The following is a 22,324-nucleotide window of genomic DNA, read 5'->3' as shown; positions in this document are numbered from 1 at the left end:
TTACTTAGGTCCTCATGTATCCCTGGATGATATGAATGGCTGCTTCCAGTTCTGCTGAAGGCGTCAACATGGCTGAGGAAACATGGCTGACTACATGCACTCTACATTCTTGAGACAAAAGAGACTGACTGAAGACAGAGGTGGTGATGCATACCTCTAATCTCAGCACTTAGGAGACCAAGACAGGAAGACTCTTAAGTACAAGCCAGCCTGGTTAAATAGGAAAAACCACTCTGACAAAGCCAATCAAGCAAAGAGACAGACAACAAAGTCAAAGGGACCCACAGACACATATTACTCTCAATCATGCTACACAGGCAAACACAAGTTTGCCTGTCAGTGGACCCAACCAATATTTTAAATGTTCAGATAAGAGTTATATTAAAGTATTCTATTGGTGTATACTTTGTGAAAGTGTATTTCTGTTCTTCCTAACCAGCCTAAGACATACTCTGATTGGTTTTAGTAAAGATATGATGGCCAATAACTGGGCAGGAAGTAGAAGGCAATACTTCGGGGCTGAGAGAGGGTCTCTGGGAGAAGAATCTGAAGCAAGATTTGCCAGAGTGACGTTGTCAAGGTTGGACATACTGAAGAAGAAGTGAAAAAGAAGTAGTGGCCACGTGGCAGACATGAATTACAATTGGCAGGTTAATTAAGTGAGTTGAGCTGGCTGGGAGGTAGCCTTGCTATAGTGGCTAAGCTTTTATTACTAAGTTCCCATGTGTGTCTTTATTCTACAGCAAGTCTGACAATACTACTCAAGGAAATAATTTAACTTAAGATTCCAATTAAAGCTGTTATTTATCCATAAGAAATTATTTCTTTATTGCCTCTAACCCCAACCCCATGTTCTTCGTCCATATTCTGTGGTGCTGGGGCAGGGCACTGAGGAGAATGGGAGTCTGAGACTTCAGGAATTCTTGCCAGCAGTGTGTAGGATGGCCAGTGACGTCCACTGCCCCATGAAATTCACTGGCACTTCAGCCCTGGCCTGCCAACCTGTTCCTTTGACCGCACTGAACTTCACCATCATCCAGTGGTCTGAACCTCAGCCTTGGGGAAAGAGCCCTTTCCAAGTTTGTGGCTCACTGAGTTTTCTTTTCCTCAGCTCTAAGGGGCGGCTGCTCAGCACAACTCCTGTTCCTTAGCATGGCTCCCTCCTCCCAGCCTTTCAGTCAATTTTTATAATTAGTTAATGGTTATTTCTGTTAACTATCCCAGTTTAAGATCCTAGTATAGTGTAGTATCCTTCTCCTGACTAGACCATGAGTAACTAAGTGGACAGACTCTAGAAAATACTCTTGCACTGGGCAGCCTTGACATTTTTAGCTTGAAATGAAGACCCCAAATCTGGGGCATGAGAGCAAAGCACTGTGGCAATTCCTGCAAAGCTCTAAGTTGCTAGCAGGACTATAGCAATATAATGGAGAACAGAAGCTCTACACAACCAGGAGTCTTACAATGTGAGAGCAGCTTCATAGAGGGTCTCTGGGTACCAACCTGCACCCCAAGACTTATCAGTCTGTCAATGGCTCTCACAAGTGAAGCAATGGGCCTGAGGCACAGACCCTGATATCTCACCTTCCTAGTGGAGAAACTACTAGACTCACAGAGCCTGAGGTGAGAAGAGAAGTGCAGATGGTAGTGAACCACTATCCCATCAGTGAATGACATCGCTAACGTCTCCCCACTGAGCAAGAACAAGGGTGTATCAAGAAGGTTTACACCATTAGTTTTAGGACAACCTTGTTTTCTCAGTGCATTTGCATACAGCATGTCATACACGGGGAAACAGAGAAACAGCCTATTAATTGATGTTTAAGATCTAGACAATTAACACAGGATTTCCTTTTATTTCTTATCTTTCTACTTAGAGAAAAAGAAGAGCCCAAAGGCAGTTTGGCTCACAGAAAGCTTTCTAAGGGAAACTGGCATTGTGTGATCCCCTTTTTTCTTCTTTATGAATAGATGTGTGAGTACATGGGCATGAAAACAGAGCCTGCCATTGGTATGTGTACCCTGCCAGCTCACCCTGCTGGGACCCTGCTCTTTTCCTCCACTTGCTACAGCATGGGGACCCATCTCAAAGCACAGGGGTAAAGGAGGAGCAAACAAACATTCCTCTCAAATTCCCAAACTACCAATGCCTTCCTGAAAAGCAGAAAATCAGCTTCAATGAAAAAGAACATTATGTGGCACAACAAAGAGGAAAATAGACCTTAAACATTTTTTATTCTTTTTTAAACATCTATTTTGTATGTATAAGTGTTTTGACTCTACACACACATTCAAATTTCCATAGCTGGTTTTAAGTGTATATGGAATATTATGATAGGACATAGTCACGTGATGGTCAGACATGTATGTGGTGGGGAGACAAAAATATACATGTAAAATAAACTTAAGATTCTAATAAAGTAAAAAAAAGGGGGGGGTGTGAGGTACTTCTTTTCAGGAAAATTAAGAAAACTAAATCCAAACCCCAGCAATGGCCTGTAGCCAGTAAAAGCCAGGTGGTATAGACGCCTGCAGGATAGGAGGCCAGAGCCCAAGTACAGTCTCAGGAGAATCCTTGAATAACACATGCTGACAGCAAAGCATGTAACTTCAGGATTGAAACCCAAGCCCTGCTTGCCAGATAAGGCTGAGAGACCACGAAAGCAAGTCTAAACATGGCCAAGGATGGCCTGGTGATACAGAGGTTACAGGGCAGGGAGCTATATGCAAGCTATACATACCCACACACTGGCCTCCATATGTATGGCGTGTCCTAAATTTCAACCAGGTTATAATCAGCTTACTCTGATGTAAGAACCTCTTTAAGACAGCCAACCCTTGAACAAATGCTTTGAAGAAAAACATTGCAAGTACTCAGATATTCACACACAAACACAGATATTCAGATAGCCACTGAAAAATAACCAAAGCAATTGCTACCATGAAATCAGCACAAGGGATGACAAAAGACCTAGAAGGCATCACTAAAAAGGTGATTTGGATGAGAAACCTTGTATGTCTGCATATTAGTTGTGTGATCTTGGATAAGAGTAGAAGCTAGGAAGCTGGGCAGTGGTGGTTCATGCCTTTAATCCTAGCAGAGGCAGGAGGATCTCTTTGAGTTTGAAAACCAGCCTGGTATACAAAGCTAGTTCTGGTATAGCCAGAGATGTTACATAGAAAAAATCCTGCCTGGAGGTGGGGGGTGGGGAGGGAGAATAAAACAAACAAACAAACAAACAAAAAAAAAAACAGCCCTCACCCCACCCCTGAAAAGGCAGAAGCTAGGTTATTTATCTTTTCAAAACTGAGTTGAGAGTTCAGGTTGTTATAGTACATATGTATGTATGTATGTAGGTGTGTATGTATGTATGTGTATATATGTATGTATGTGTGTTTGTGTATGTATGTATGTATGTATGTATACATGCTGTATAACTTACATCTGCCTCATGGTTTTGGAGGCTTGAAAGTTTAAAACCAAGGTTGCAGTAGACATACTATACAATGAGAACTCCTTCCTGGTTCAAAGACTGGAATCTTCCTATAGCTCCACACACATAAGCAGAGGAGAGAAAGCACTCTTTCATGTCTCTTCTTACACAGGTATGGATTCCATTCATGCAGGCTCTACCTTGGTGACCTGATTACCTCTCAAGTTCCCATCTTGAAATATCATCATTCACAGTGTCAACATTCTTTTAAAGGACCCAAATGTTCAGTCTATAACATATTATTTTACGTGGTAAGATAATCAAAAGCAAAATTTAAAAAATAGTTTGAACAGAGATATCCCATGTGGGTGGATAAAGCTGCTCACAGAAGATGTAGGTATTAAATGAATATTCTAGTTCCAGGAGTGGGCTACTTCCCTATAATCTGATGGCCAGGGAGGTCCCTAAGGCCTTCCAATAAAGACAATTGCAACAGCTCTTGGATGTCTACTAGAACTAGTCGGTAAGATCTTATTAGAGAAGATACTATAGGCCTTGATCTCATAACAGAGAAATCAAGCCAGAACTGGCCTCGCAAGTCCTCCTAGCACTGAAAGGTGCTGTGTAGGCTGCTGGGGAGAACTGTAATCAGCAGTCTTCCTCAGCTGCCAGGTGTATGTGTAACAACGCAAACTGGCCAGGCAAGAGAAGTCTAGCAGTGCAAAGATGGCAAACTGTTATGGGTGTAACCAACTCATTTCTAACTGGATTTGATGCCCGCTCCACAGGAGGAAACTCATATTTAATTCCTTAAACATAGTCAGAAGTCCAGTGGCTAGGGAGGTCATAGAAACTAGTGCAGAGGCCACTGCTGCTATTTTGTTAACTGGAATTCTGTTCCTGTCAAATCACCTTTTAAGTAACTATGTTTATGTCCACAGAATAGTGCTGCTGTCAGTGTTGCTGAGAGAAGCTTTTTTTTTCCCCCAACGGTCAGAAATAAATGTAGAGATTCATAACTGGTCAAAGTACAAGAGTTAAGCCAGCAGTGGTGGCACACGCCTCTAATTCCAGCACTTGGGAGGCAGAGGCAGGTGGATTTCTGAGTTTAAGGCCAGCCTGGTCCACAGAGTGAGAGCCAGGACAGCCAGGGCTACACAGAGAAACCCTGTCTCGAAAAACCAAAAATCAAAACCAAACCAAACCAACCAACCAACCAAACAAACAAAAAAGTACAAGAGTTAAATGACTACTGAATGCCAGCCTTAAATGGGATATCTATAACACACACCAAGACTGAGGGACAATCAAGGAAGAAGGGTGGGAAGGATGTATGGGGCAGAGGAAGTGGAGAAAGAGGAGCAGCGTGGAATGCGGACTTGCAGGCATGACTTAGTAGCTGTACTCACAGCACATGTGACTAACTGTGCAAGATCTCTATAAGACTGAGTCTTTCAACACCCCAGGAGGGAAGGAGGATGGACTCATGTTGCCCCAATCCCCTGAGAATTTATTCACCAATAAATTGAAGATTGAAGAGACATTTTCTCCAGTTGTGTAGCACATGCTTCTGTACACAACCCCCACCAGTTAATGTTCCTATAAGTAACCCTGTACTAATCAGGTCACACACACACACACACACACACACACACACACACACACTCACACGCACATGGGGAAATAATAAGATACGCTTACAGACTGATCCAGCTAGTCCAACAATCTCCAGATGGAAAGGCGAAGAATCCAGTTAACTATTCGGTACAAAAGGCCATTTGTACTGAACGTCTCGGGTGCTCTTTAGTCCGTGCTGGAATCCTGAGGATGTAGGTTCTGATACCAGTGAAGGACATGCTTCAGCAGCAGGACAGACAGCAAGAGTGGGGGCAAGCAGGCAAAAAGAGAAAGCTTCCTTCCCATATCTGCCACCAGAGGGTGTAGCCCAGACTGAAAGTGGGTTTTCTGACTTCAAACAGTCCAGATTTAGGGTATGTCTTCCCACCTCAGATCCCATTACAGATGGTTGTGAGCCACCAGGTGGTTGTGGGAACTGAACTCTGACCTCTGGAAGAGCAGTCAGAGCTCTTAGTTGCTGAGCCACCTCTCCCGTCTAAATGTGACTTCTTTAAGTAGGTAAGAAGTAAAGTTTTAAGATATTATGTTCTCAGCAAGACTTGATATAAAATTCCTAAGATTATCTTTTTAATTCTTTAATACAATTACAAGTTCTACTTTACAGGTAAAGATTTACATAAAATAACACTTTTATTGCTTAACAATGTTTATATAGATAATTATACTTAAGGAATTTCTATTATTTTATGATTTTTTTAAAAAAATTGAGGTTGGAGGGCTGGAGAGATGGCTCAGCGGTTAAGAGCACTGACTGCTCTTCTAAAGGTCCTGAGTTCAATTCCCAGCAACCACATGGTGTCTCACAACCATCTGTAATGGGATCCGATGACCTCTTCTGGTGTATCTGAAGACAGCTATAGAGTACTCATATAAGTAAAATAAACCTTAAAAAAAATTGAGGTTGGAGTGCAGAGGAGAGCTACAGAGATGGACTTGTTGCTTTACAGAGGACCTGGGTTGGTTCCCTTCACCTTCATGGTGATTTCTAACTGTCTCGTAACTACAGTGCGCCAGTGAAAGAGTAGGTAATACTACTTCCTATGTGACCCTGATGACCTAAGTTTGATCCCTGGAACCTGAGGTGGAAGATGAAAGCCAACTCCAACAAGGTGTTCTCTGACCTCTACACTACACTACACACACACACACCAGACAGTAAATAAATTTGAAATCAAAGTTATAAAACCAAAATACTTTGTGTGTATGGGGTGGGGGGTCCTGGGTTTTCGAGACAGGGTTTCTCTGTGTAGCCTGGCTGTCCTAAATTTCGCTGCTTTACCACAGCAATAGAAACCCTAAGACAATTCCTAACTTCATTTAATTCCCATATGTGATGATGTAAAAAGCTAGTAGGCTCCCCAGAAATCTGGATGACTATCCACTTCAGCAGCCACCTGTGGGTGCAGCCATGGAGAATTTCTAGGTTTCTATAGTGGATATACATTGTTTGTATAATGTGAACAATTCTTTGTTTGTTTGTTTTAGACAGGCACTCTCTATGTCATCCTGACTGTCCTGCAGCTTGCTACGTATACCAGGCTGGCTTCAAACTCAGAGAAATACACTCGAGATTAACAATGTGTGCCACTTTGGCCAGCTGAAACAATTATTTTTTCCATGAACCCTCTGTCCCGAGATCCCCGTGTTAGCACATGAACATGCAGCATATGGTCATGACACTGTACAGAGCGCCCTCTGAACCTTTCCCAGGGACAGCACATTTCAAAAAGCCAAGGAATGACCAGGGCAAGCATAACCCAAATGGGACACCCCGCGTGTAAAATAACAGACATTTAGAAGTATATGAGCCGGGCGTGGTGGTGCACACCTTTAATCCCAGCACTCGGGAGGCAGAGGCAGGCAGATTTCTGAGTTCGAGGCCAGCCTGGTCTACAAAGTGAGTTCCAGGACAGCCAGGGCTATACAGAGAAACCCTATCTCGAAAAACCTAAAAAAAAAAAAAAAGTATATGATATTCCGTAAGGTAGACAAGCAGAGCGCTGTCTCTGGAAAAACAGAGATGACTGACTGTATTCGTACCCTCTGCTTTCTGGGAAAATCTTGGTTACTTTATAGACCTAAAAGTGAAGAATAACAGAATAAAGCAATCTTATTAAAGACAAAATCTTACTCTGTAACTCAGACTAGTCTCAAACTCTCAATCTTCTTGCCCTAGTATCCTAAGTGCTAGGACTGCAGATGTCCACCACCAAGCCTAGCCAGAATTTACTTTTTAAATGTTAAAGGAACTAAATATAAGCAGGGATGATAATGTAGGTTGATGTGACCTACAAAGGGTAGGCTCCATGGCTGAGGGGAAGCTGAAATGCAAAAACATACATGGAAAAAAACAGAGGCTTTCTGTCCGTGAGTGAATGCTCAGAAAAGCATGGCATCAGCAGAAGGTCCCCGACAGGCTGTGATGGAAACTTGTGAGGGGTCCGACTTGCAAGCTCACCAACTCTTCTCACAGCCACACCTACTGTCCAGTCTCCAGTACTTAGGGAGCTCTCAACAACATACTGCTCACCTGTTGGCCACTGGGCTTTAAAGGCCACCGAGATGGAATACTTGAGGGGAGCACACTAAGGACCACATGGCTGAGGCAGTGACCAGGGTAGGCCTCAAGAAACTAACGTGCCACCAGATCACTAGCTGGCTAACCTGGGGAATGGTGCCATATTGGGATTCAGTGCTAGTCTCTGGTCTTGGTAGATCTGGCCCTCAGCAGCCAGGCCAGCCTTAGTGAGTGGAAGTTCACATTACTCAGTCCATGCATAACCTCCATCTCTGCCACCATGGCCACTCTGCTCATGGGCTGACTTCCCAATGCTCCAAAGTCCCTCCCCAAAGGACATGGACAGTTGTTACAATAATATCCCATTCCTGCCTAGTTTGGGTTACTGCTGGTATGACGAAACACCATGATCAAAGCAGCTTGGGAAAGAACAGGGTTTTCGACTCACATAGCCTAAATTATAGTCCACAGAGGGATGCCAATGCAGAAACCATGGAGGCAGGAGCCATGGAGGCGCTGCTCATTGGTTTGCTCCTCAGAGCTTGCTCAGCCTGCTTTCGTTATCGAAAGGACCACCCCCAGACCTCTGGCAGCCCATTAATCTCTAATTAAGAAAATGCCTGACTGGCTCGCCTGCCTAAGAAGGCCAGATGTACAAAGGTATTTTCAACTGAAGCTCCTTCCTCTCAGATGAAGCGTGGGTCAAGTCGGCATAAAGCTAGCAAGGACAACCTGTCTGTGAGGACTTGAACCAAGAACTTAGGTGCCTGAATATCAAAAGAAGATTCAAAAAACCAGAAAGGGTAGTGAGAATTCAAAAATAAAAATGTAGATAAAATAAGCACTAGTCTTTTATGAGTTAACTTCTTTCTTGATCACACAAGTAAAAAGGAAGCAAAGAGTCCTCACTGGGGCTGTAGCTCAGCCACACAGCTGCCTCTTGTGACTCCAGTAGAGCTCCTGTGCCCTGCTGGGGCTCCTGTTTACAAGACAAATCATACCAAGTGCTAGAATGCCATGGTGTCCAAGGAACAGTACTACAGGACAAGATAACCTAACTCTGGGCTACTTTTTCCCTCTTCACCTAATAGTTTTCATGATCCCAGATATATATACATATGAAATAGGTGTTAACCAATAAGTCATAAAGAAATTTCTCTGAAAAGTAACTCCTTGGCTGGGTGGTGGTGGCACTCGCCTTTGATCCCAGAACTTGGAGGCAGAGGCAGGCAAATCTCTGAGATCAAGCCAAACCTAGTCTACAGATCAAGTTCTGGGACCGTCAGAGCTATAAAGAGAAACCCTGTTTTGGAAAAAAAAAATTCTCTGGTATACAAATAAGTTCAGCATTTATTACAGACAAAAGCAAATCTGAATACAAAGAGATGGATGTGCATATATTCATATATATAGATATGGTGTTTCCAGACAGGGTTTCTCTGTGTAGCTCTGGCTGTCCTGAATCTCATGCTGTAGACCAGGCTAGCTTCAAGTTCACACATATCCATCTGCCTCACCCTCTTGAATGCCAGGATTAAAGATGTGTGCCATAGTCTGGCATATTTACTTTTTTTTTCCTTTTTTCAAGACATGGTTTCTCTGTATAGCCCTGGCTGTCCTGGAACTCACTTTGTAGACCAGGCTAGCCTCGAACTCAGAAATCTGCCTGCCTCTGCCTCCCGAGTGCTGGGATTAAAGGCATGCGCCACCACGCCCGGCTGCATATTTACATTTTACATAAAGAATTAAATCTTGATTGGAAATTTGATATTGCAGGACACAAGATCTTCAATGCTTCCCAGGATTGAATGATACTTGAATTTTATAGTCATCAAAGCTGAAAATAATTTGCATCAATATACAGCACAAAATGGAAGTATATTTACAGTCATTTCAGAAACTGTTAGAAATTCTACAAAGTTCATTTAATATTTTTAAATGAAACTCAAGTCATCAACACAAACATTCTAGCACAATGTAATCCAAAGACATACTAATTTGATACTGAAAAAACCTAGTGGGGAAACCCCAACTCAACTCCCGATTCGGCGTGCACCCAAAAATCACGAACAGACCGTCTTTATGTAAATACACGAGCTCAGAGTCGAAACGTATCTCACACAGGAGACAGTGGATTCAACCACGAGGCTTGGAAGCTAGGGGTTTTTATAGAAAAGAGTCTGGGGCTGGGGGAGGAATTGGCGTGGTTTCACATGATTGATTGGTCCATTTAAACATCAGCAGACTGTACATGCAGATAACATTTAACTTAGGTCAGAAGGGCAGGAGATAGGGAGGTGCCGGGCCAGTCCAGACATGTCATTGTTTTTATCTTTATGGCCAAGCAGCCTCAGGAATGTCTTAAAGACGGGCCTGCCCAGCCATGTCCTGGCCTGTTCTGCTATGTTCTCAGCCCCAGGTTTCAAAGCTCACAAACAACTCTTTGGGCTATTTGACATAAATTACATGAATCACAGGTCTCAAGTTTTATTTTCTTTCAATACCAGCTGAAAACGATGATAGAGAACTATTTAAAATCACGTTTTCTATAATGAAGCCATTCTATTTCTATAGACACAGAAACCTTTGCAGGTATAATAAGAGCACTGCAATTTATACCATACAAGGGCACTGAGTCTGAGTTGAAGCTTTTCAGGCAGGGTTCGTGGCCTTGTGTGAGGTATATGCGGGAAGTGCTCACATGGTGTTCAGAAGCAAGGCAGCAATGACATCCTGCAGGACACCACCAGGGATGAGCACTGCACTCACTGTGCACATTCAGGTTTGAAGGTCACTGTGCTTTAAGGAATCTTTAACTGTAGCCAAGTCTTTCACAATCTGCACATTCAGTTATATGGCCCCCACATGGGGTAGTGACACACAGCTAAAGAAGCTGGGATCTACCCAACAAATTCCACTTCTATACCCTCTGCTGAGATGCTGAGTCTCTGTAGCATTCTCCTTTATAAAACTGTATTTAAAGGATCTTCAGGGGTACCAGGATAAGCAAGGTAACGCTTCCCATCCCCCATTTTATAATCTAACTGCTTCATCCTTACTTTCTAACTAAGCACAGACTGGCCCTGGGTGTCTGCCGGTATTGGGCGGGGAAGCTGGGTGAGGGAGAGAGAGTTCCAATACCACAAACTGAATAGCTAAGAATAAGAATGCCAGTGTCTCTGCCACGCACCACCCAACCACATTCCTAGCATTAGGATTAAAAAAAGAATCAATTTTCCATGACAAAATCATAGGTTTCAAGATCTAGGGCAGAGTCATGTAACAGCGATGTATCCTAGAATCTTCTAAGAGCTTTTGCAAAACACCAACATTATCCCCAAACTTAAGATGCTAAATTACTAGCTTTTTCTTCTGAGGTCAGACCAAAATGAATTCTAAGGCCGTTTATTTGCCATATTTAGGATGCTCATGTGGGAGAAATGGCAAACATCTGTCTACAATACTTTCTGGAATTCTGACTATTTTTTCCTGGTCAGAATGAAAGCATTAATTTTTTTTACTGGAACACAAAATTTGTATTCTAGCACAGAACTTTGTGACTGAAAATTTGTCTTTGTCACATAATTAAACTAATGCTTATGTAATTGATTTTTTTGTTTGTTTTGATAGGGGTCTCATTTGTACATGCTGGCCTTGAACTCACTGTGCAGCTAAAGATGACCTTGAAACTCTGGTGGTCCTGAATGCTGGTGTAATGGGTAGTGATTACATGTTTTTACATGTTTGCTACCACATTCTATTTATGCAGTGCTAGAGATCAAACCCAAGGCTCTGGGTGTAACAGACAAGCATGTTAGCAATGTAGCTACATTCTCAGTCTAGTTCTGCGCTTCTTTTTCTTCTCCTCTCTCTTTTTTAAAGTCCAGGGCCTCACTAAGTAGCCTTGGCTAGCCTGCCTCTGCCTGAGTGATGAGAACCACACCTATATTTCCTAATCAGAGAAAAGGAAAGCCTGTCCTAAAGTTTTTGTATACTAAAATATACTGGAAAAAAAATGGAGTTGTGTTAACAAAATACCTGAATCCTCACTAGAACTTGATCTCCATTTCTCAGTAAAGGTAGAGGACATCCACTCCATCTACATCCCAGACCTGCATCCCAGACCTGCATCCCAGGCCTCTCCTCCTTTCCTTCTCTCTTATCTTTTCTCTTCTTTTGTTCTTTTCTTTAAGACAACCTTTCTTTTTTAGATATTTCATTGCTATTTATTTTCTGTGAATGAGTTTGTACCACATTCGTGCCTGATGCATGCAAAGGCTAAAGAACAGTTCTGATTCTCTGGGACTGGAGCTACAGGTGGATGTGAGCCACCATGTAGTGGAAATCTCATTTCTCTGGAAGAGCAGTCAGTGAGGGCTCTTTAATGCTGAGCCATTTTACAGAGACTTTCCAGGGTCTTTATGTTCCCCTGGTTTGTCTAGAACTCAGATTTGCCTGCCTCTGTCTTCCCAGCTGGGACAAAAGGCTTTTGCCACCAAGCCCAGCTCAGGATCATTTTCCGTTTTGTTGTTGGTTTTTGTTTGTTTGGCTTTGGTTTTTTAAGACAGGGTTTCTCTGTGTAGCTCTGGCTGTCCTGGAACTTGCTTTATAGACCAGACTGGCCTTAAACTCAGAGATCCACCTGCCTCTGCCTCCTAAGTGCTGAAATTCTGCCATTCACCTTTGCTTTTGTTTTTCTGAGACAGAATCTCACTCTATAGCCTTGGCCAACCTGGTACTAACTTCAAATTTATGGCAATCCCCCTGCCTCAGCCCCTAAAGTACTGAGATGATATCACTCTATCTATATTTATTTGCTTGTTTGCAAGGTTTCTAACATGGTGCTGAATCAAACTTAGGGCATCGTATACAGTAGCAAGTGCTCTACCACTGAACCATATCCTCAGCCCTGGTGATTCTTAGAATCACTAAATGCCACTTCTGCTGCAATACTTTCAGGTATTGGAAAAGTTATTTCCTCATATTAACTCCTGAGTTTTAAAATAGCAAATTATGAATGAATGAAAACATACCTACCCTAGACATCCTGCCCCCTGTAGTTTGGAGAGTCCCTAACCTCTCCCTTTACTGTGAGTGATAGAGTTGGACACTGCCCACCTGTCAGTGCCAGAGCTGAAAGCATTTCTATTCCACAGCTTAGCACACAGGGCAATGCAAGTTGATACATAACTTTCTTCTATGAGGTTCTAAAATACAGTTATTGCTCTAAATTAAGATTCTCTAGAGATGAATCCAGATTTCAATGTTGATAATGATCCATACAATTCATTCAATGAACCAAAACAAACTAAGACTTTCCTAGATCAGAAAACCAGCTGAAATGGAAACATCTGGTTTGTTTGGAAAATCACTTATGGCAAATGATGGTTTGCTGGGGCACACAGGTGAAAGGAAGTCTTGCTAAAGAAGGCATGAAAAAGAATGTTTTCATGAAGCAGATGCAGGCAAAAGGATGTTTTGTTTTAGTAGTCATGTGAAGGGATGCATGATGAAGGAGTATAAATATGACCCCACAGACAGTGGGAGCTAGAACACTGTTTTTTTTTTTTTTCCTCTACCTTGCTATTCTTTGCTAACAAGAAGCATGTACTGGTTCGCCTTACATAGCGTGGCTGAGCTCCACTTGTGGTGAGCCTGCCATTGAGAGAAATTCTCCCAAAAACTGCTCATGAGGTTGCTGTGGCAGCTTGCTACTTTCACAGCCTCAGGCTGGTTGGTGAGCTTTGCGGTTTCTTCAGGACTGAACTATAGCTGCTGGTTCATGTGTGGTGTCTGTCTGCTGAGAGGACTGGACTATAGCTGCTGGTTCATGTGTGGTGTCTGTCTGCTGAGAGGACTGGACTATAGCTGCTGGTTCATGTGTGGTGTCTGTCTGCTGAGAGGACTGGACTATAGCTGCTGGTTCATGTGTGGTGTCTGTCTGCTGAGAGGACTGGACTATAGCTGCTGGTTCATGTGTGGTGTCTGTCTGCTGAGAGGACTGGACTATAGCTGCTGGTTCATGTGTGGTGTCTGTCTGCTGAGAGGACTGGACTATAGCTGCTGGTTCATGTGTGGTGTCTGTCTGCTGAGAGGACTGGACTATAGCTGCTGGTTCATGTGTGGTGTCTGTCTGCTGAGAGGACTGGACTATAGCTGCTGGTTCATGTGTGGTGTCTGTCTGCTGAGAGGACTGAACTATAGCTGCTGGTTCATGTGTGGTGTCTGTTTGCTGAGAGGACTAGACTATAGCTGCTGGTTCATGTATGGTGTCTGTCTGCTGAGAGGACTGGACTATAGCTGCTGGTTCATGTGTGGTGTCTGTCTGCTGAGAGGACTGGACTATAGCTGCTGGTTCATGTGTGGTGTCTGTCTGCTGAGAGGACTGGACTATAGCTGCTAATTCAATATTTGGTGTTTGCTATGGAACTGAACTTCTGGCAAAGAAGATTGAGCTCAAAGAACTATTGCTAAACAGGTCCACTTCCCTCATATCCTCATAACTTTTCTCTTCCTCTGGTAGGTGGTGGGCAAGAGAAGAGATTGAACATTCACTAAAGTAGGCTGCATAAAAAAATGTCTACAACTAGCCACTGACTAGCCTTTGGATAATGGAATATCACATCTTTAAGAGCCAAAAGTCTGTTAAAATAAGGATAATACCCTATATCCACACACAGGGCACCCCACCCCAAATCTGCTGTAAACATTCCCTCCTCCCCCCCCCCCCCCCCGCACCACTACAGGAAGTGCCTTCTTCAAACAGAAGCATTTCAACTGAGTCACAGTCACTGTTAGGAGCCATGAGGTATATCTGTCACTTATTATCTTATAAAATTCTGGTAACTAAGTTTATTTCTGCAAATTATGTCAAAATTTGGAGGATCAAAAGCCAACTCTACTGAACTGGACTGCTGGAGTATCTCTGAAGTGTTTGTGAATGGATTGAGCTGCTGTTGCTGACCTGTGAACTGATTTCTAGAAGACACGGATGGGATTTGCTCCAAAGAACCTTTCTAAATAGGTCCACTTCCCCTGTTATCCTTTCTTTGCCACTACCTCTGGTGGGTGGTGGGCTACAAGGGAGGTTAGAGTATTTAAGAACCATCATTAAAAATAGGTTTTAAAAAACAATTAAAGTTACAGCCTAGTTTTAAAGTAAATTTAAGGCTGGATATAGTGGCACACACCTTTAATCCCAGTACTCAGAGGCAGAGGCAGGGAGATTTCTGAGTTTGTGGCCAGCCTGGTCAACAGAGCTACTTATAGGACAGGTAAGGCTACACAGAGAAACCCTGACTCAAAAATAAGATAAAATAAATTTAAAATTTTTTTTTTTTTTTTTTTTTTTGGTTTTTTCGAGACAGGGTTTCTCTGTGTAGCCCTGGCTGTCCTGGCACTCACTTTGTAGACCAGGCTGGCCTCGAACTCAGAAATCCGCCTGCCTCTGCCTCCCGAGTGCTGGGATTAAAGGCGTGCGCCACCACGCCCGGCTCTAAAATTTTTTAAATTAATAAATAAAATAAACTTAAGGCTAAAAACTAAGACTCTTTATAGTGGAGGTTGACTTCAGTGTTTACAACTATATATCTCATTCAATTAACTGAGACAAATGAGAGTCCTCCAGATTAAAACCTTGGACAAACAATATCACATACATAAATATCAAGAATGAATATATGTGTTATAAATAATATATATAGTTTTAAATATATTGTATATGTATAATCTTAGATATAATAATGAAGAGGAAGGGATATTCTGAAGAAGGTTTATGATGATTTATATATGTTCATCCTAGGGAGTGGCACGATTAGAAGGTGTGGCCTTGTTGGAGGAAGTGTGTCACTGTGGGGATGGGCTTGGAGATCTTCCTCCTAGATGCCTAAGGATGCCCAGTCTGTTCCTGGCTTCCTTTGGATAAAGACATAGAACCCTCAGCTCCTCCTGCACCATGCCTGCTTGGATGCTGCCATGCTTCTGCCTTGATGACAATGGACTGAAACTCTGAACCTGTAAGTATGCCCCAATTAAATGTTGCCATTTATAAGACTTGCCTTGATCATGGTATCTGTTCACAGCAGTAAAACCCTAAGACAAGGTTCAGAGGAAGTCACCCAAAGGAAATGACATTTTTGCAGAGTTCTGAGAGATAAGTAAGACTTAGCTACATAATGAGTGTTGAAAAAAACAGGGATGTGTGAGCTTATTAGCTTACTGCTGTGAAAAAAACCAACAGGACCAAAAGCAACTTGGGAGGAAAGAGTCTATTCCACCTTACAGCTTACAGTCAATCCATGATCCAGAAGCCAGGGCAAGAACTCAAGGCAGAAACTGAAGCAAAGGCAATGGAGGAACACTGCTTTCTAGCTTGCTCCTCATGGTTTGCTCAGCCTATACAAATGACTCAGGACCTTCTACTCAGGGGTGACACTATCCACAATGGCATGGGTCCACCTACATCAATCATTAATCAAGAAAATGTACCACAGGCTTGCTCACAGGCCAACCTTGTGGGGGCATTCTCTCAACTGAGATTCCCTCTTCTTGGATGACTCTAGCTTGTGTCAGGTTGACAAAAACTAGCCAGTGAAGTGAGGCATGAAAGGCTGGGGATTCCAGGATGCTGGTGTTTGAGGTTACAATACGAGCTGGGCAGTGGTGGTGCATACCTTTAATCCCAGTGCTCAGGAAGCAGAAGCAGGAAGATCACTGTGAGTTCAAGACCATGGTTACATAGAGAAAAAACTAAAAAATAACAAACAAACACACACAACCAACAAAACAAAACCCCAAATCCCAAGAGGAGAGCACTCTGAGATCACACAGCTTCACAGACTATGTTAGGAAATCCATATTATATCCCACGTGCAGTGCAAGAAGACAAGAAGAAGCCATTGAAAGGCTGCGACCAGATGACTGGTGTGATGGCAAAGACTGAGAAGTGAACAGGTGAAGCATGACTTGAAGCTGCAGCCTTCAGCTCTTGGCAATAGGTTGGCAAGAAGGGCAATGATGAAAGGCCAGCTGAAACTAGCATGGGTCCTCCTGATATGTAACTGGTATGCAAAAACTCTGACCAGCAAAGTATGGCTGGATTCTAAACAGCAACTGAGGGGAATAAGAAGACTAAATCAGTTACCTAGCCTAGGATTAGCCAAATACCAAAACGAGGCCATGGCATTATAAGAAAGGTACAGAGCAAGTATTCCCTTGTAAGCTTTGTGGCAGAACTCCTCCAGAAGACTGATATAATAGATTCAGTCATACAGGTAAAACACAAAATATTGATTTAATATTTTAAAACTATGCAACATAATTCATAATACCAACAGAATAAATGAAAAGCAAATGACCAGGCTGCAGGGATGCATGACTTTTGTCCCAGCACTCAGGAGGCAGGCAGGCCTCCAAGTTTAAGGCCAACCTGGTCTATATAGTGAGCTCTAGGCCAGCCAGAGTAATAGAGTGTGTACTGGCTATTTTTGTGTCAACTTGACACAGCTGGAGTTATCACAGAGAAAGGAGCTTCAGTTGAGGAAATGCCTCCATGAGATCCAACTGTAAGGCATTTTCTCAATTAGTGATCAAGGGGGAAAGGCCCCTTGTGGGTGGGACCATCCCTGGGCTGGTAGTCTTGGGTTCTATAAGAGAGTAGGCTGAGCAAGCCAGGGGAGGCAAGCCAGTAAAGAACATCCCTCCATGGCCTCTGTATCAGCTCCTGCTTCCTGACCTGCTTGAGTTCCAGTCCTGACTTCCTTTGGTGATGAACAGCAGCATGGGAGTGTAAGCCGAATAAACCCTTTCCTCCCCAACTTGCTTCTTGGTCATGATGTTTGTGCAGGAATAGAAACTCTGACTAAGACAGAGTGAGACCCTGTTTTAATACATGAATTAATAAAGAAAAACAAGTGATCACTTCAATCTGTGCACTAATTTGGAAAGTTTAACGTGGTTTTAAAGAGGAAAGAATTCTCACTTCACTAGGAAGGATGAAAAACCAACAGCAAACAATATACTTTTTTGGTTTTTCAAGACAGGGTTTCTCTGTATAGCCCTGGCTGTTCTGGAACTCACTCTGTAGACCAGGCTGGCCTTGAACTCAGAAATCCGCCTGCCTCTGCTTCCCAAGTGCTGGGATTAAAGGCGTGCGCCACCACCGCCCAGCTCAAACAATATACTTAAGGATGAAGTTATAAGTGTTTTGCTTTAAGATTAAGACAACAGTATCTTCTCTCAACATGTGTGTTTAGCACAGCATTGGAAGTTAAAATCAATGTAATATTACAATAAAAGGCACAGTGATTAAAAAAGAAAAGATGATTTTTTTCACAGATAATCTGATCATGTTTGTTGAAATATTAAGAACATAAAAAGTCAACAAGAAGCCGGGCGTGGTGGCGCACGCCTTTAATCCCAGCACTCGGGAGGCAGAGGCAGGCGGATTTCTGAGTTCGAGGCCAGTCTGGTCTACAAAGTGAGTTCCAGGATAGCCAGGGCTATACAGAGAAACCCTGTCTCAAAAAGACCAAAAAAAAAAAAAAAAAAAAAAAAAAAAATAGCAAGATTTTGCTGAAAGGACCCAAATATAGCTGTCTCTTGTGAGACGATGCCGGGGCCTAGCAAACACAGGAGTGGATGTTCACAGTCAGCTATTGGATGTATCACAGGGCTCCCAATGGAGAAGCTAGAGAAAGTACCCAAGGAGCTAAAGGGATCTGCAACCCTATTGTTGGAACAACATGATGTACTAACCAGAACCCCGGAGCTCTTGTCTCTAGCTGCATATGTATCGAAAGATGGCCTAGTCGGCCATCAATGGAAAGAGAGGCCCATTGGACTTGCAAACTTTATATGCCCCAATATAGGGGAATGCCAGGGCCAAAAGAATGGGAATGGGTGGGTAGGGTATGTAATAAAAACATTAAAAATCAAAAAAAAAAAATGCCAACAAGAACAAGAAAGTGTTTTGGGGCCAAGCACACCTTTAATCCCATAATCCCACTGCTTGGGAGGCAGAGGCACGCAGATTTCTGAGTTCGAGGCCAGCCTGGTCTACAAAGTGAGTTCCAGGACAGCCAGGACTATACAGAGAAACCCTCTCTCAAAAAAACAGAACAAAACAAAACAAAAAACAAAGAAACAAAGAAAAAGAAAAAAGAAAAAAGAAAAAAGAAAAAAGAAAAAAGAAAAAAGAAAAAGAAAAAGAAAGTGTTTGGGGGACTTGTGTGGATTCGTAGAAACCTGTCATATAACAGAGGCTGCAGTCATGCTCTTCCTGAGGGGCAGGAACCACATTCTGAGTCTTCTAAGACAGTGCCTCTTAGAGGCACGTTGTAAACTTTGCTGTGATGTCTCTTTCAGTATTTTGATATTCTTAGATTCCACTGGACCTCTGAGAATATTTAAGTGTAGGTGTTCTAGGTACCCACAGACACCTTGGCTGTATTAAATTTGGGGGACTTCCAAATGGGATGGATGCTTTGTGTGTGACGGAGCTCTTCATGGCTCTTGCTGGGCTTAACTCAGGGTTCTGGGGTTGTAGATAAGCAACAGCCACCAAAGTCTCCCTGAGCAGGTGGCTTCTGAGTTCACCATCTCAAGCCCAAGAAGTGTATGGAAATTTGGACAAGAACACAAAATGTCCATTTATTAAGAAAAAGTAAGAAAGAACTCTGATGAGTGGGAGTGGCTACAATAGAGGATGACATTTTCTTTTAAGTCTCACTCTGTAGCTCAGGCTAATCTCCAACTTATGGTACTTCTACCTTAGCCTCCTGAGTGCTGGGCACAGGTGCACACTACCTTGTTTACTGCTGTGTTAAATAACTGTTTAATACTATACTTGAGTTTGAGGTCAGCCTGGACTATACATGCAGTGAGTTTTATGCCAACCTGGGCTACAGACTAAAACTGTGACTCAAAACCAAGTCAAAACCAGACAGACAGACAGAATCACAGGGGTCAGCTCAGTTCTCTCTTCTACAAGCCTGCATAACATCTCTAGATAAAACTAGGAAGGTTTAAAATCATACAAATAAGCTTTGTCCTTGTCCAGTGCCCCCTCTTGGGGACTTTACAGCAGAGCGGCAAACTGGCTTTTGGTCTTGCTGTTGCCCCTGCTCCTCACGTTCTTGCACTGGGGAGGCCCTTTTTGCTTGTGCTGACTCGGGTCGGCATCAGGACTCACCCTCTCTGACTCACTCTATCCTCACACTCTGCCTCAGGAGTAATTTCCTAACTGCCACACCTACTAGGATGGCTGGAAATGAAAGTTCAAAGAGGAATGTGGAGAAATCAGAACCCCTAACACTGCTGATGGCAACAAAAAGCAGTACCACAATGGCTTTTGAAAGAAAGCAAATTGGTGAGTCCTCACAAGACTAAACCTGGGGAGTTACCAGATGATGTAATTTGGCTTCCTTGTCCAGGGCCAAAATCTTTTACATGAGTATTCATAAGCAACATTATTAGAACCAAATGGTAGTATATACTGACAAGTAGAATATTTGTAGTTACAAATCATTCTTAGCTACATAGAGTTCAAGGCCAGTCTGGGCAACAAGATTCTGCTTCTAAACAAAAACATTACTGTTAAACCTGAACAAGTTCTGCACTAACCATGTAAACTCTCTCTGAATGTCAGCACTCACTGTGCACCACTTTTGACATTACACTCTCCACTGCACACTGCTTCCAATGTCACTATAGACTGTATCCAGGTGTCAGACCCTTACTGGATAGCACCTTCCAATGTCAAGTTCACTGTACATTGCCCCAGGATGTCAGGCCCACTCTCCCTATCCACCTAAGATTTTTGCTAGACACTAATTCCCACTGTAAGGCTTCCTGCACACTCCCTTTCGGCATGAGGCCCTCACTGTACACTACATACTGATGTCACCTCTGGCTGTGTAACACCATCCACGTGCCTTCTTCCTAGTGCTTATTCAGTACTTGTACCAGCATCCTGAGCAGAAAGACTGAGTCTCTGCTCAGACAGGTATGCTGACACACATTGAGGCCACAGAGCATCTTTTAAGGAAATACCAGAAGCCCAGCCACCTATGTGGAAGAATGTAGAAGGTAAGAGTCAAAGCAGTTTGGTCACAGTTTGTCTCCTTTAGCCAACCTCTTAAAACAAAAGAATGGAGCCAAGTGGTTGCTCCATGCGCTTTTAATACCAGCACTTGGGAGGCAGAGGCAGGGAGATCCCTTTGAGTCTGAGGCCAGCCTGATCTACAGCCAGGACTTCCTCAGACAGAGAAACCTGTCTTTAAAATCCAAAAGACCAAAATATAAGCAAACAAACAAACAAGCAAACAGAATATAAACAATGGATCCTATCAGAATTGTAGCTGAAAGTTAACTTAGATTTACTATTTCCAAAGACTGCTGGATAGTCATCAAAGCAACTTCTGGCTACTTGAATAAATACACAGCATAACCTCTTACAGGAATCTGGTACAGAACTATTTCACTGTAGAAGGAAATATCCCTTAAAACCCATGCTTCTTACCTCGATGTCAAATAACTCTACAGTGCTGTCCAGCAGCTTCACTCTGATGCGCATGTGCTTCTCCTGCATCCTGGGTGACAGGCTCTGCTCTGGCTCCAGGGTACTCACTCCAATGGCGGTCTGGCCACCCAAGCGTGTCCCTGAAGTTGGTAAAGCTCTGTATGTTCCTTCTATCTCTCCCATTCTTCATTAGTTGAAAGTGAAGAAAACACTAAAACAAAAACACACTAAATAACTATATTATAATAACTATAACAATTTTTAGATGGTTAAAAAAATCACTGGGTTCATAGGAACCTACAATATCATGTATTGTAATAACTTCCGTGAGTCTTAAATTGCAATAAAATACGGAACATAAAAAAAAGTTTGCCAGGCAGTGGTGGCACACGCCTTTAATCCCAGTACTTGAGAGGCAGAGGCAGGTGGATTTCTGAGTTCGAGGCCAGCCTGGTCTACAGCGTGAGTTCCAGGATAGCCAGGGCTATACAAAGAAACCCTGTCTTGAAACCCCCCCCCAAAAAAAAAAAAAAAGTAAAAAAGGTTTTTTTCTCCTATACATACAGTTGTAGCACAAAATGAAAAAAAAAAAAACTCTAATGATATTTCCAAGGTGCTCTGAGCTAGGCACAGAGATTAACAGAGTGACATAATTACCACTCACCTGGGAGAAGGAAAAACCCTATGGCTATCTCTTGTTCTAGCACTGCTCAATACCCAGCATGTCCCCCGCCTTCAGCCCAGTCATGTGTGCTACCCATTTGGTCCAAGTGCTTTCTAGTAAAAGTAACAGGATAGCATCCACATGTGTCTGGCATCTTCACAGTAGCCTGAAGCATCAATGGACCTGTCCTTACCCTGGCTCAGTGTGCAAGAGCACTACTAGGGATGAAGCTAAAGTACGTGAAAACAGCCACACTGACTTTGTCAGCTTTGTGCTCCTTGCATTTTCTAGGGTAGGTCAGTTTCCACAGGTCATTCAGGAGGAAATCTGTGTATGGCACCAAATGACAGCCCAGAGAAGGACCTGGTGAATGCACACATCTGCCCCAGGTTATTCTCAAATCGTGCCCCACCTCAAAAGCACTGTTATCTCTATGTAGACCATTTAACAGATGACTCAAAGGTAAGGGGGTCAGGGTCGTTTTCAGTCCTCCCTACTGCACTAAAGGAAAAGCCCAGCTTAAAGCTGTTAAGTCTAATCTGTAATTTCCT

General features: G+C 42.9%; 1 protein-coding gene across 1 annotated transcript in view; it reads right to left on the bottom strand.

Annotated features, from left to right (window-relative positions):
* Window positions 1-22,324, bottom strand: part of Farp2 (FERM, ARH/RhoGEF and pleckstrin domain protein 2) — a 104,224-nt gene that overhangs the window by 66,307 nt on the left and 15,593 nt on the right. Inside the window, exon 2 of the mRNA XM_021168209.3 lies at window positions 21,110-21,320. Within this exon, the coding sequence (XP_021023868.1) occupies window positions 21,110-21,292 (183 nt within the window). The 5' untranslated portion in view covers window positions 21,293-21,320. The remainder of the gene's footprint in view (window positions 1-21,109; window positions 21,321-22,324) is intronic.

The sequence above is a fragment of the Mus caroli genome, unplaced genomic scaffold (assembly GCF_978045245.1).
Source record: "Mus caroli unplaced genomic scaffold, Mus_caroli_1 scaffold_1, whole genome shotgun sequence".
Taxonomy (NCBI): Eukaryota; Metazoa; Chordata; class Mammalia; order Rodentia; family Muridae; genus Mus; species Mus caroli.
Note: the sequence above shows the minus strand (reverse complement) of the source record. Positions and strands in the feature narration are given on the sequence as shown.